This window comes from Mustela nivalis (genome assembly GCF_964662115.1).
Source record: "Mustela nivalis genome assembly, chromosome: 7".
Lineage (NCBI taxonomy): Eukaryota > Metazoa > Chordata > Mammalia > Carnivora > Mustelidae > Mustela > Mustela nivalis.
The window spans coordinates 74,375,438-74,390,614 of NC_139026.1; the positions used below are offsets into that span (position 1 = coordinate 74,375,438).

A 15,177-nucleotide genomic window follows, 5' to 3' on the forward strand; every position below is an offset into this window, starting at 1 on the left:
TTTCCTCTGAAATTCTTTTGAAGTAGCAGTAAGATATACCTAACAGAAAATTTGCCATTTAAACCAGCTTGTGTGTATAGTTCAGTCACAGAGTACATCTACGTTGCTGTGCAACCACCACGACAGTCCATTCTGTAACTACTTCATCTCCGCAAATTGGAAGCTATATTCATCAAATAATAACAATTGCCCCTCCTCCCAGGCCCTGGAAACTCATTGACTTTCAGTCTCTATGAATTTGACTCTTCTAGTATCTCATAGAGGTAGTGGACTCCTACGCTATTTGGGGCTGGGGGTTGTGCCTGGCTTATTTTACTTAGCATAATGTCTTCAAGGTTCATTCCTGTTATCATAACTCTATTTTATTGAATCAAGAATTCCAGAATCCTGGTGCAGGTGCTGTTGAAAGCGGTATGGTGATTCCTCAAAAAATTAAACTTAGAATTAGCATACGGTGTAGCAGTTCCACTTCTGGATGTATTCCCCCCCAAAACTCAACGTGGCAGGAACTTGAATAGATGTTTGTACACCCAGGTTCATAGCAGCATTATTCACGGTAGCCAAAGAGGGAAAACAACCCAAATGTCCATCAATGGATGAATAAGTAAATAAAATGTAGTATATACAGATGGAGTATTATTCAACCAAAATTCTTCTTTTTTTTTAAGATTTTTAAAAATTTATTTATTTGTCAGAGCGAGAGCGAGCACATGCAGGCAGAGAGGCAGACAGAGAAAGAGAGAGAAACAGGCTCCCTGCTGAGCAAGGAGCCTGATGTGGGACTCAATCCCAGGACGCTGGGATCATGACCTGAGCTAAAGGCAGCCGCCTAATCAATTGAGCCACTCAGGCATCCCCCCAAATTCTTCTTAAACCATTATCTTTTTTAGTTCTCTGCAAGTGAAGTTTGGAAGCTAATTAGGGCTGCTGCAGTGGAATTTACTCACCTTTACATTCCCAGGGACAAGAAGCAGTTTCTATGGCATTTGAGGCCACACACGCACACACACAAAACAAGATTTGCAGACCAATTTGGAGGCCCTTCACTTGACGATAAGTTCAAACAAAAAAATATATAGTACCTTTTTTGTTTCACATCTTTACTTTCTAGTTTCCTACCGCAGGCGGTATCTCGCCTGTGGTTGATGAGGCATGGGGCCCAGCTAGTTTGCTCACCTTCAGCATCCTAACATGCTAAAAGGAGCATTTCTTTTGCAACATCACAGAACTTCCTTTAGCATATTCTTTTATTTATAGGAGGGTGTTTTCAAATCATGTTGTTGTTTCTCTGGTTCTTTTCTTTTGCTTCTGGTTCTATAACTGGTTTGAAAAAGTTAGAATGGGAAGGGTAGGTGGGCCAAGGGGTATTGTGCCCTGCCCGAGGAGACCATAAGAAAGGACGTTTGCAAACTGCTCTTCTAGATACAGGCTTCTCAAATGGTAATGTGCTTAGGAAGCATTTCTGGATCTTGTGAAAATGAGTATTTTGAGTTAGTGAGTCTTGGATGGGGCCTGAGAATCTCTGGTAAACTCCAGGTGATGCTGATGTTATTGGTCCTTTGCCAACACCGAACAGCAACTCTGGAGAGGCCCGTCTTCCTGCCAGGTTCCGAAAATATATGTAGTGTATAGTGCTCAAGCAAGGTAGCAGAATGGTCTTGCACCGCAGAGCTATGTGTTAATATGCTAAATGTTTTTAAGCAAGCTATTTAGCTTCTCTATTACTTATTTCCCCTCATTTGTAAAATTAGAATAGTGTGTATTTCCCTCATTGGCATTATTATATTTATTTATTTGACAGACAGAGATCACAAGCAGACAGAGAGGAAGGCAGAAGGAAAGGGGGAAGCAGGCTCCCTGCTGAGCAGAGAGCCTGATGTGGGGCTCGATCCCACCACCTGGGATCATGACCCGGAGCTGAAGGCAGATGTTTTAACCCACTGAGCCACCCAGGTGGCTTTTTAACCATTATTATTATTTTTAACCACTCTGTTTTAAGTTCCTCCTCAACTCCACTGTCTTTGACAAGACGCATAATTGGGAAAAAAAAAAAAAAAGAAAGAAAAAGAAAAGGTGCCAAGAGTTTGGCTGCATTCAAGGAGTGACAAATTTACTGGTTTTCCTGAGACATTTCTAGTTTCAGCACTGAAAGTCCCAGGTCCTGGGAGCCTATCATTCTTGGGCAATTTACTTAAGATGCTTGTTCCTCCCAGTTGAATTCCCAGTTGGTCTTGAAAAATGACTCTCAGAGGTGGCTTGCTCAACGTGATAGTGAGGGAAATGCTTATTTATTTTCGTAGAATTTTGTTGGTGGTGGTTTTATTTTTAACCCCTTTTTTGTTTGGTTGGTTTTTGCAGTGTTCAAAAGCTGAATGAGTTTCTCTTGAGTGACGAGATTGGTGAGGATAGCTGGCGAACTGGTGAAGGTTCTCTTCCTTTTGAGTCCTGTAAGAAGCACACTGGAGTGGTAAGTGCTTTTTTTTATTATTGAAGCTGTGAATAGGTAACTGGCCCAGGACTAGATGATTTCAAAACAGCGTGATTAGAAGAAAGTGTAAGCTCCACTTTTAACCTATATAAAGAAAAATTGCCACCTGCTTCTATAACAAAGTTCAGTAGTCTAAAATGCATAAACAGATGTATAAGGCTTGTCATTAGACATCATCAAAGAAATATCCCAAGAGGGACAGCCCATGTTCAACTGAAAAAAAAATTGAAAGGTTTTCTGCCCAAAACTTTATATAATAATAATATTAAGTAAGCTTACCAACTCCCACACCATATTCTTTTAATACCTTTTAGCTGTATTATAATTTTTAGTTTAAAAAGTGCTTTTCCATAGTTTGGCTATTGTGGACATTGCTGCTATAAACATATATTTTTATCCCCAGGGGTACAGGTCTGTGAATCACCAGGTTTACACACTTCACAGCACTCACCAAAGCACATACCCTCCCCAATGTCCATAGTCCCACCCCCTTCTCCCAAACCCCCTCCCCCCAGCAACCCTCAGTTTGTTTTGTGAGATTAAGAGTCACTTATGGTTTGTCTCCCTCCCAATCCCATCTTGTTTCATTTATTCTTCTCGTACCCACTTAAGCCCCCCTGATGCAACATGGACTTAAGCCCCCATGATGCAACATGGACTTAAGCCCCCATGATGCAACATGGACTTAAGCCCCCATGATGCAACATGGCTTAAGTGGGTACGAGAAGAATAAATGAAACAAGATGGGATTGGGAGGGAGACAAACCATAAGTGACTCTTAATCTCACAAAACAAACTGAGGGTTGCTGGGGGGAGGGGGTTTGGGAGAAGGGGGTGGGACTATGGACATTGGGGAGGGTATGTGCTTTGGTGAGTGCTGTGAAGTGTGTAAACCTGGTGATTCACAGACCTGTACCCCTGGGGATAAAAATATATGTTTATAAAAAATAAAAAATTAAACATGCAAAAAAAAAAAAAGTGCTTTTGATGCATTGTATCTTTTGATTCAATATAAATTATATTACCTTATTTTTAATCTTCAAATTGAATATATTGAGTTTGTATATTATGTGGCTTGAATAAAGTCATAAACTTAGCAGCAGAGCCAGAATTAAAACCTGAGTCTGGTTAAGCCTAGAACCAGTTTATTCATCCATTACACAAATATTTACTCAATAGCTATATACAGCCTGGAAACATGTTCAATATTATTTTGTCATGTATTACATGTAAGATGACACGTACCATATATTTGCCTGTGTTTCTAGATTTATTGGCTACCCTGTACTTTAGGGATATAGCTGAGAACAGGGCACACGGACTCCTCTTTGTCACAGTTAGCTTTCTTAAGGCAGGAGTCAGATGATTAAGTTTAAAAAGTGAGATCATTTCACTTTGGGAAGAAAATAAAATAAGGTATGAGAGAATGACTGGGATACTGGAAGCTAGTGACCATTTCCCAGAAAGGCCACCTCTGAAGAGCTGGCATTTGGGCTGAGTCCTGAATAAACAGTACATACATACCTGTTCTGCAAAGACTGGGGGAAGAATGCAAAGATCCTGAGGTGGGAATGAATTTGTTGTTCTCAAGAAACAGAGAAACACATTGGTTTGAGCCTGGTGAAGAACAAAGAGATAAGAAAAGGTAAGAAGAACAAGGATTGAGGGTCTGGATTGTATTGACATGCAGTTGGAAACCGTAGGAGAGTTTTAAAGTGGGGACTAACAGAATTTTGCTTACCTACCTACCTACTTACCTACCTATCTATATGTGAATCTTGAACTTGGGACCCTGAGATCAAGACCTGGGCTGAGATCAAGAGTTGGGTGCTTAATGACTGAGCCACTGGGTTGATAGTAATCAGTGGGAACAAGGGTAGAACAGGTAGATCAGTAAAAAGATTATTATAATAACATGGGCAAGAAATGATGATGTTAGAATTATTTTGTGGCAGTTGCAGTAGACATCATGAGAAAGTGAGCAGACTCTGTACTTTTTTAAAATGTTGAGAGGTAAAGACTTGCTGATAGACTGGATAGGGAGGCTAAGATGTTAGTGGACTGGTATTGAGGTAGAATCAAAAGATATATTTGCACATGATAATGTTGAGATATTCATTGACATCTAAGAAGAGAAGTCAGCATTGGAGATGGGGTAAATTTAAGAGGGACTAGCCATTAGATAGTTAAATCAGTGAGATTGGATCACATCCCTTTCTTGAAAGGTATGTCTGAAAAAGTCTAAAGAAAGTTTTTAAAATTAATATGTACATTTCATAACATTAAATTAGAAGCTTTTCTAAAGTGGGTCATGTTATAATTAATATTAGTTATTCGTGTTACTATTAGACAAAAATATGAATGTATTTACTACTTTTGTAACCAAACAAAATTACATGCACAATTTTCTGACTGAATTAATTGAAGCTTAGAAAGTCTTTTTAACAGGAAGTCAGTTTATATTAAATTTTAACTACATCATGTTTCAAACTACTAAATACAGTTGAGATGAGCACTCAGCTATGTTTAGATCTGCTATTTTCTTCTGCTTTTCTGGAGTTTTACTTTACCCTCTGTTATTTTATTGAGCCAGTGTGATTTTGTCTAAGAAGGAGCTACCACTCATGCCTTGTATACACTGGGTTAACCATGCTTCAAAATGATGGTTTGCTGTTGTGTGGACATGGACACAAAGATAGGAATGCATTATAGAGTGTCTATACATTGAGACAGCAGGAAGGTCTAGTACTTGATAAGAACCAGCGTTGTCATCCTTTGGATTATAGGAGATTGCTGAAGAATTTATTAGGTCATCTTTCAGAAATGTGGGGATGAGCAGAGTGGATGACCTCAAGAATTGGGGATGTAGGAGGTTAAGTTTGTGGAGTTAGGGAAATCTGAAGAACTTTTTGTATGGGATGAGGATGAGGGCTAGAAGAAAAATTGAACTGAGAAAAGGTTTTTGGAAGGAAAAAAGAATCCCCTTCAAATGTATTCAGTATCTTCAGTGTTATTGAAACCAGACTGGACTTCTGATGTCTTTCAGGGTCATTCATCACTGCTGATGGGCCAAACCACAAACGACAAACTTTTTAAAATGGAGTGAAAAAATCTGTGTGTTTGAAAATAACACTAATGGAAACTTCTTCTTGAGAGTTTAAGATGCTATGTATTCTGTAAAAGCTTTGAGTTAAGTGGTTTTGGCTGTAGAATCTCCATGGAGAATTAGTGACATTCTAGAGCCAAAGTCTCTTCAAATTACATCTGTGGAACTCCAACTCAAATCTCTGTCAACACATCTCTTCCTCCCACCCTCTTCTTAGTTTTGTGAAGAACATGACGTCATTCCTTTTGGAACTCTGGGGCAATAGTACTATAGAATTAAAGACTCTAGAAGACAGAGGATTTATGTGAAGGCATAGACCATCTTGTGAGAAAGATACACTTAGCTTGAAGGATACCGACTTTCTGCATCTCATGCAATATACTTCCAGGGTCATCTGTGAGATTGTGAAAAGGAAAACAGAACTAAAATAAAATTTCAGGAACAATCTCTCCATCTTTTAAAGTTAAAATTCGTTCAGTATTTTCTTTCTTTCTTTAATATTTTATTTATTTATTTGACAGAAAGAGCAAGAGAGGGAACACAAGCAGGGGGAGTGGGAGTGGGAGAAGCAGACTTCCCACTGAGCAGGGAGCACAGTGTGGGGCTTGATCCCAGGACACTGGGATCATGACCCGAACTGAAGGCAGATGCTTAACAACTGAGCCACCCAGGCGCCCCATGTTCAGTATTTTTTATGTGACAAAACCAATGTTAGCTCTTCTTAATACCTTTTAATCTGTGTATTTATTTACACGTAGCCTAGCAATGTACTATTTGATAATTTGATGTTCTGCTGATATAACAATTGATGGAAATTGGAAGGGTAATATCTTATTTGGATTAAATTACTGATTATTTGAGGACATTTCTAATTCCCATAGTAGAAGTCAGTGGATTTTTCAAAAAGCCAAACCTGCAATTCCAGGCCAAAAGAAAAAAAAAGTTTCACAATTCTAGACTACTTTGCTTTTATAGGTAATTTAACAGTTTTAAAGTATATTACTACTTAACCTTCATAAAATCTACAAGGTATTTAAGTAAGACAGATAATTTTTTTTGTTGAAATATTTGGTCATTAGATTCCTGGCACAAATTTTGAGCTTGTAAATTTTGCTATATTAGAGGTTTACAGAGCTGAATTTTCTACCTTCTCTTTAATCATCTGTCTCTATTGCATGACATTGAAGTCAGATTTAGAGGTTAACAAATCTCTATTTCTATGACCTAACCTAAGTTCCTTTTAAGTATGGGAAAACTGTCCAACCTCAGCTAGCATCCTCTTTATAATGGATACTTTGGTCCTTTGACCAGGAACAATGCTATTTTTGCAAAAGACTAGATCATTCTCTTATACTTACATCAGCATTATATGTTTATATACTTAAGAAACAATATAGAATATATAGAAACAATAAGAAACAATACATATATATATATATATATACACACACACACATATTTGGACCAAAAAATCTCCGAGATCCTTGTGCTTTTTCTCACTCTGCAGTGGATCCTTGGGTGATGTGTAGCCCAATCTGAGTTATGTGAGTGTATGAGATTCAAAATCCTCATGATTCAAAGGGTGATCAAAAAGGTACTGTTGGAGCATTTACAAGCTCAGTGGCCTCCCAAGTAGATTCTAGTTTAACCTGAGTTAGTCTGCCTACCTTTTGACACACAGACTGGGTATATTTATTGGGAGAGCTGGACAAGGAATATCCAAAACCTAGTTTGGGGCTACACACTTTCAACTCCATCCATTGCAAGAATCACATCTTTGTGTTTTTATTTTTCTAAAGAGACTTGTGAATTAGGTTTAAAATGATAAGCTTAATGCACTTTGTTATTATTTGCTTTTTTTTTTTTGGAGAAGCCATTGAAAGAATTAAAATATTACATTCACTTTACTTCTTTCTTTTTCTTGGAATTTCAAGTAGAGAAGTAGCAATATGAGTTAATGTTCAGTAAAACATGTTTTTTTTCTTTCATAAAGCATCAACTTGTGTTTTTTCCCCCCCATTTGGAATGCAGCAGCCGAAAACTATAAACAGGAAGCAGCCTGGAAGGTATCACCTGGACAGCTATGAACAATCAACCCGGCGTCTACGTCCTGTAGAGACTGAGGATATTGCAATAAAGGTTATTTTATTTCCTGGATTCTTGCATGGCTAGAAACATTTATGTTACTATTTTATGGTGAAGTTCTGTAAGTGTCCTAAATCGGGTCTTTAAAGTCTCTTTACCGTGATCACCAACCCTCTTAAAATTTTCGAAAGTGTTCTGATGAGTTTCATTGCCAGTTCTGCCTTGCCTCCCGACCACATTTCTTGCTCCAGCAGTTCTGTTTTAATAACTGGAGCGTGAGCCTTTCTTCTGAATCCACGTTAGAAGTTAGTCTCCAACGTATTTCCTTTCAAGCTCTTACATTCCTCTACCTAGTAAATTGATTTATAGAGAACACCAATATTGTAAATACAGGTTTTAAGGAAATAAATCAGATCGTAGTTCTTCAGCCGGGAGGGGCTTAGGCCAGTGTTGCAAGCATCTCCCCACCCCCTGCCGGGTTCCTAGTAATCCTTTGATCCAATTTCAAACAGCCTTTTGTGCTCTCCAAGCAAGTGCGCTTAGGTAGAACAGGCCACCAGGGGATAATCAGCTGAGGATTGACCCCCAAAGAGGGGTCACTGCTGTGCAGGGACAGACACCTGAGCAGTCAAGAGCTTTTTGACATCGGTGCAGCCAGAGTCCTGGAGATTATCCCTTTTGAAGAAAACTGTGGACTGCTGGAGTTAACCAGCAACCTGTGCTGCCCAGGCCAGTCAGAGAGTGGGAGCCTCCACACGAGGCGTGAAGGAGTATCTTAAAGCTGTGGGGCTACTTCCCTCTGTATCTGCCTGACAAAATACTTGGCCCACAGTAGGCCCTTAGCAGCTGGAGCAAACGTGGGATTGGCCGGAATAAGCAAATGTTAACCCATCTTCTGCCATTGACCTGATGTGTGACATCTGGACAAATTACTTTGCCTCTCTGAGCTGTGGTTTGCCCTTATTAAGGCGGGAATGCTACTTTAGCATGGTTGTTTCGAGGATAAAAAGTGTCACTTGTAAATTTTAAAGAGCTTTAGTGATTCTTAACCATGGCTGTACATTAGGATCTCCCAGGTAGCTTTTTTTTTTTTTTTTTAAGATTTTATTCATTCACTCGACAGAGAGAGATCACAAGTAGGCAGAGAGACAGAGAGAGGAGGAAGCAGGCCTCCTGCCAATCAGAGAGCCCGATGCGGGACTCAATCCCAGGACCCTGGGATCATGACCCCAGCTGAAGGCAGAGGTTTAACCCACTGAGCCACCCAGGTGCCCACCCAGATAGCTTTTAACAGTGTATATGTGAGTGTGTATATGTATGAATATGACCCTGGCATCATCGAAGACAATAGTTGTAGTAGTTCCCTAACAATTATAATGTGTGGATAGGATGTAAAGTAGTAGGCTGTGACAAAGTCTGGAATAAAAGACGATGAAGGGCCTTCTCTGCTTCATACTTCCAATTATGCCCACATAACGACTAATATACACGTGACTGCAGAAACAGGATCAGTCTTTTTTTTAACCCACTGAGCCACCCAGGCGCCCCCTGGATCAGTCTTTTTTTTAATTGACATTTTCTATGCAATATAGTAAGAATCTAAAAATATATCTTTCCCATGTCCCTACCAAATTTGTTTTTATTTTGAATGTAAAAAAAAAAAAAACCGAGGCAATCATTTGTTTTTTTAAAGTTGACCTTTCATGCACCAAAACAAAACAAAACAAAACTCCGCAAAAAAAAAAAAAAAGCAAAAACAAAAAACTTGAAAAACTGCTTAACAATGGGCACTGCAGTTTCAGGCCCACCATCAAGCCTTTACGTTTTTATTCATGGGAGAAATTCTCAGGTTGGTAATAACTCATTTGTCTTATTGAAATCTGTTTTTTATTGTGAAATTGAATATGCCTCCAGAAAACTACATAAAATCTACATGAACATTTAATGAAAAAGTGAACACCTATGCAACCAGCAAGAAAAGAACATCACGGGACCCCTCCGAAGGTCCTCCCAACACACATATTTGCAGTTCTCTCTCCTATCTCTCCAAGAAACAGTCGCCATCATATGGCCACTTTAATGGCCATCATATCCTTGATTACCCCTGCTATGCATGCCTCCCTACAAACATATTTTAGTTAAGTTTAAGTGTGTGCATGGATGTGTTGTGCATCTTACTTCTTTTGCTCATTATGGATGTCTGGTTCATCCACATCATCAAGTGACTCATTCGTTCTCATGAACCAGGTAGCATTTCAATGTATGAATATGCTGAACTTTATCTGTTCGACTTTTGATGGGCTTTTGGCTATTTTCCCATTGGGGGCTATTGTGAACAACTGCCGGGTCATGGGGTCTGTACATCCTCCCCTTTCCCAGATAACGGGAAACTGTTTCCCCAAGTGGTTGCACCAATGGACACTTTCACCAAGGGCCCTTGAGAGGGTTGGTTGCTCCACGTCTTCACGAGGGCTTCCAATATTTTGCCAAAGTTTGTACTTGAGGAGGTGCCATTGTAGCTTGAGGTTTTTATTTACTTTTATTTACTTTTCTGATTTCTACCGAGGTTGAGCATCTTTTTATGTATACCTTGGCCATGTGGGTTTTGATTTCCTTTTTTGTGACTTGCCAGCTTATTGGTTCCCTCCCCCTTTAAAAAATGCTGAAGACTACTTCTTTATATTTTATACTTCGGCTGTTTTGGCAGTTACATGTTACAGAACTCTTCTTCCATTTAAAGCTTGGCTTTATCATATCAGAAGTTGTTAATTTTAGTGTAGTCTGGTTTATATAACTTTTTCCTTATGACTGATTTTTTTTTTTTGTCTCATTTAAGAAAATTTTCCCTACCAGAGGTCAAGAAGATGATTTATATTAGCTTCTAAAGTCTTTGAAGCTACACATTTCACTTTCAGCTCTGGAATCGACCTAGGATCCCTCTTTGTGTTTGGTATGAAGTAAGGATGTGATATAGTGGGGAAATCAGGAACAAATAATTTTGGTGGAAATTTAGCAGTAGTAAATTTAGTGGCAGTAACTTTACTACATTCCACAGTGAGTCAGTAAGTTCTGATTTACTTTCTTATATGACATCCTGTTGTCCCAGTCCCTCATACTGGTCACTGTCCCCCACCCCCACCCCCGACAGTCAGTGTAGTCTTGTCCACACTTCAGGGATCTCTGTATGTCTGGACTGATTGCTGGCCTCTCTTTATTATTTTTTCCATTGGTTTCTTTCTTTCAGATTCCACTGCTTTGATCATTATAACTTTCTAATAAACGCTGATATATTTTAGGACAAGTTCTTATATGTTATTGTTTTTCTTCCAAAATATCTTAGCTCTTCTTGTCCCTTTTGTGGGAAAGAGGCCTAGGTGCTTCAGGACTTAACAGCTCTGAATTTGTCCTTTTCTTTATATTTGGACTTGGTATTTCCTTACTCCTTGTTTTAATGATCTTCTTTACAAACTATATTTTATTCAGCATTTTTACTTATTTTTAGCAGGAGGAAATGGACGATGGTCTGTGTAATGTCCTGCCTTTAATTTTTAAAAATTATTTAATTGAAGTAAAATGCATATAGCATAAAATTAACTGTTTTAAAGTGAACAACTCAGTGGCACTTAGTACCTTCACAATTTTATGCTCCCATTGCAAAATATTTTCATCTCCCAAATGGAAATCCCATAGCGATTAAGCAGTCACTTCCCACTTACCCCTCTTTCTTTCCTCTGGCAACCACCAATCTACTTTCTGTCTTTGTGGATTTATCTATCCTGGATATTTTACATAAATGGATCATCCAGTAGGTAACTTGCATCTGTCTGGTTCCTTCCTATACTTTTAATACATTCTTTCCCCTTATCTCTGATACCCACTCCTATTCTGTGCCACTGTCATTATGGTGCAAGCTCTAATGGGCTCAATATATGTGCCTAAATACACTCATATCCTTGTAAAATACATAATAAACATCTGTGTACTCTCAGTTTCCTGAAATGTTTTCATAATGGTTTGCTTCTTCTTACAACACTATTGTGTTCTCTAGGATGCATCATTGTATTTTCCTTACCCCTGGGGATGGACACTGGCTTTGCCTCCATCTTCCCTCTTTCACCAACTAGGCTATGATGATCGTTTTTGTATTTACCCTTTTATGGACATTTGCAAAGATGTATATGTTGCCTGATTTTCCAAGGTCAAACAACTATTTAGGGAAGCCTAGGATTTTAACCCTGGTGGAGACATGAGACTATTTTGTAAAAGGCAGGAGGAAGTGGACATGCAGATTGCCGCAGGAGAGATTAACTTTGACTCTCTTCCATCATCCTTCTCGAAAGGAAGTAGTTTCCTCTTTTACTTCTGTGTAGTAATACTGTATTCTTCCAACTCCTTCCTTACTACTTTCAGACCATATCTTTTCATCTCTCACAACTTTGTGAAATTTTGGCATTGTCTACCTTTCTCACATGTCTTGTTAGAGGACCTCATCATCACCCCACACTGTTGCTGAAGACTTGGGTGCCCGTTTCCCTGTCTATCCCTCTGGCTTATTTGGTGCCATGCATGGATGTGGTTTAACCTTACAAGTGTACAGTTCTTTAGCATTCCAGCCCAGAAATGTCTTCTCCTGCTCTCCATTTCTACAACCTTGCCTGAGGCCACACCTGGCCACCATAGGGAACTGCCGCTCCTCTGAAATTTTAACCTCTGTATTGTGTCAGGTGTTGACAGTGACAGAACGCTACCTGCAGCTCTCTCAGGCCTCACCTTGGCTGACATTGTTTTTTAACCTTACCAAGAGAGACCTCCAGCAACTTAAGCCCCTTCTTTTTCCCTCAGTCTTCTAGCACTTTCCATAATCAATCCAACATCATGCCTGCGACACTCCTGAAACAAACCACTGAGCACTATGGAAGAAAGATACAATGGGCCCTTTGGCAAAGTCACACATTTAGTATCTCCCCACTCCACTGCCCCTCAGTAGTTCCTGGCGATCCTCTGCGTGCCTTCCGTCAGCATTTGTTTCCACAACCTCCCACGGCTCTTCTGCTTTCAGCACTGTCTTCTCACCTCCTTCCATGTCCCCTTTGACCTCTTCTCTCTCCATATACGCTTCACTCCCAGTTCACTGAAAACACAAATTATCAGGGAGGGCCTTTCTCAGCTCCACACTGGCCTGCTTCCAAACCCAGGCATATTTGCAGCACTTTGCGCCTCCGAGAAACAGGGCTCCTCAGACTGTTTAATTTCTTGCAGCATCATTTGTCAGTTAGCCACAGAATCGTAAACCTCTGACCCAGCCAGCTCTAGTCTTTATTTCCCAGAATATGTTTCATAGTTTCCTGATCTGCGCCTGTTTGTATATGTAGGTCTTTACCCCCAAATGCCTTCATTGTAATTCAATATATTTTCCCAAATTAGCTCAAAGACCTCCTCTTCCAAAAAAATTTTTAAACCTCATCTCAGACATCAGTGTTTTTCTTTTTGAAATGTGAATGGTTTTCCTTTTGTTCCACTTAGTTTCTGCCCGTCCCCTCAATTTGTTACTCAGCCCACACTGTCTGGCACTATACTTGCTCCTGTCCATGGTCTATCTACTCAGCTGGCTGCAACTCCAAGCAAGCAGGGAGGAGACATTGTACCTTCTTTGTAGCCTACATCCATAGGAATGCAGCACCTCGCAAGAGTGGGTGCTCAGCACATATTTGTAAAGCAATCAGAAATGCATCCTTTCCATGCCACCCTCCTCCGAGGACTAATTTCATGTGCATCCATGTGATGGATATTACTCAATGTCCTGCATTTTACAGGCTAGAGAAAACTTCCGTGGAAAATTGCAATCTCGTCTTTTCAAGCAACCTCAGTCCTTTGGTTCTGTTGTTCCTCTTTTGTTTCCCATTTTTGTAACTATTAAAACTATCAAATCTACTTCATGCCTGTTAGACTGCTTTGGATGACTGCAGGTCTTGTGATTTTTGCTGGTTGTTGAGGGTTTATCCCACCAATAGATGTTACCTCATTTTTGTGCTTTATTCCTCTCTCCCTTTTACTCTTTGTTTTAACTTCATTGAATAGAGATTAATCCACACAGTTCAGGAAACTCCTTTATTACAAAAACTTCCTCCTTGGTAGCAGTCATTTTGTTGAATCATTTGTCATTATTTCCACTCTATAACTTACATTACCAGAATTCTGGCAATTGCCTAGCAGTGAGAAAGCAATCAATTAAAAAATATTTGGAATGAATGTTGTCTAAGAGTATTCTTAAATTTCACCACTATGTGGTCTACCTTGTACTGAAAGTCTTTCAGTGCTCTAAAGAGAAAATGCTTTTAATTGAAATTATTCTCTTACACAAAATATATACATGGTTTCATAATTTAATTTATGTGTTCTTTTCTAGGTCACAAATGGCTACTTTTCATGGGGCAGTGGTTTAGCTACATTATCCAATATAGATATTCGAATTCCAACAGGTAAGTCATTTTTTACTCAGTTTTTAAATTGTTAATTACCAAAACTATGGATATCCAAGATATTTGATCTTAACAACAGCAGCAACAACAACAAGACTTTTAAAACATTATAAACATTATCTGTAGTTGTTTTTTTACACCATGTAGCTCACGAGCCACTGTATCATTGTAGAAATGGCTGGAAATGCTTTTCACTACAGAGTGTGTAGACATTGGATAAGTTATCAACTGTCCAAATAAGCTGTTATCAGCTCATTTGCTGATTTGTCCATTTAAGTAATGGGATAGTTGATATTCTATTCTGTTTGAGAAAGGATTTAAAGAAAGACCACATAAGAGAATTATTTTCTATCCTGAAAGACAACTAAAGTTTTCAAGATATTTAAGGCTCAAATGCTCAATAATTTTTATTTAAAATGTCTAGGTAATTAAATGAAAATTCATTTTTGAGCTGGCTTGATAGAAAATAGGTTGGGATTTTTCTATTTTGCATGCATATTAAAGTCTGAAATTAGAGAAGATGTCTTAATGCCAGCCTAAATCCCTTTCATCCCAATTATCAATTTCATCCCAATTATCAAATTCAGCCTTCTCCTGAATGAATTGAATAATAAAATTAAAACTAATTGAGATTATTTAGGCAAATATTTCATTGCTCTCTTCATTAATCTCAGCTATTCTCAAAGTTGGAAACAGTAAAGCAAGACCTATTATCTTTTAAATTTGCTCTCTGTTTTCAAAAAAAAACTTGTGTATCAGAGAAAGGAGCTATGTCACATAAATACCTTATTGCTGGAGACCAAAAGGGAGCCATTGATTTTGAAACATCATCCTTTCTAAATGTATTTTGGTTTTGTTTTACTAAGAGGATTCCATGTCCTCCTGTTCTTAACCTTGTTTTAATTTTCCTAGGTCAGTTGACCATGATTGTGGGTCAAGTGGGATGTGGGAAGTCTTCTCTTCTCCTTGCTATCCTTGGTGAGATGCAGACACTGGAAGGCAAAGTCCACTGGAGCAAG

The 15,177-nt window shown here is 38.9% G+C and overlaps 1 protein-coding gene across 12 annotated transcripts in view; it reads left to right on the forward strand.

Moving 5' to 3' along the window:
- The window catches only part of ABCC9 (ATP binding cassette subfamily C member 9), a 150,893-nt gene that overhangs the window by 61,904 nt on the left and 73,812 nt on the right, over positions 1 to 15,177 (forward strand). For all 12 annotated transcript variants that reach the window (XM_082738588.1, XM_082738590.1, XM_082738589.1 and 9 more), the window contains 4 exons: positions 2,359 to 2,467; positions 7,626 to 7,733; positions 14,086 to 14,158; positions 15,071 to 15,176. In XM_082738588.1, the coding sequence (XP_082594714.1) occupies positions 2,359 to 2,467; positions 7,626 to 7,733; positions 14,086 to 14,158; positions 15,071 to 15,176 (396 nt within the window). The remainder of the gene's footprint in view (positions 1 to 2,358; positions 2,468 to 7,625; positions 7,734 to 14,085; positions 14,159 to 15,070; position 15,177) is intronic.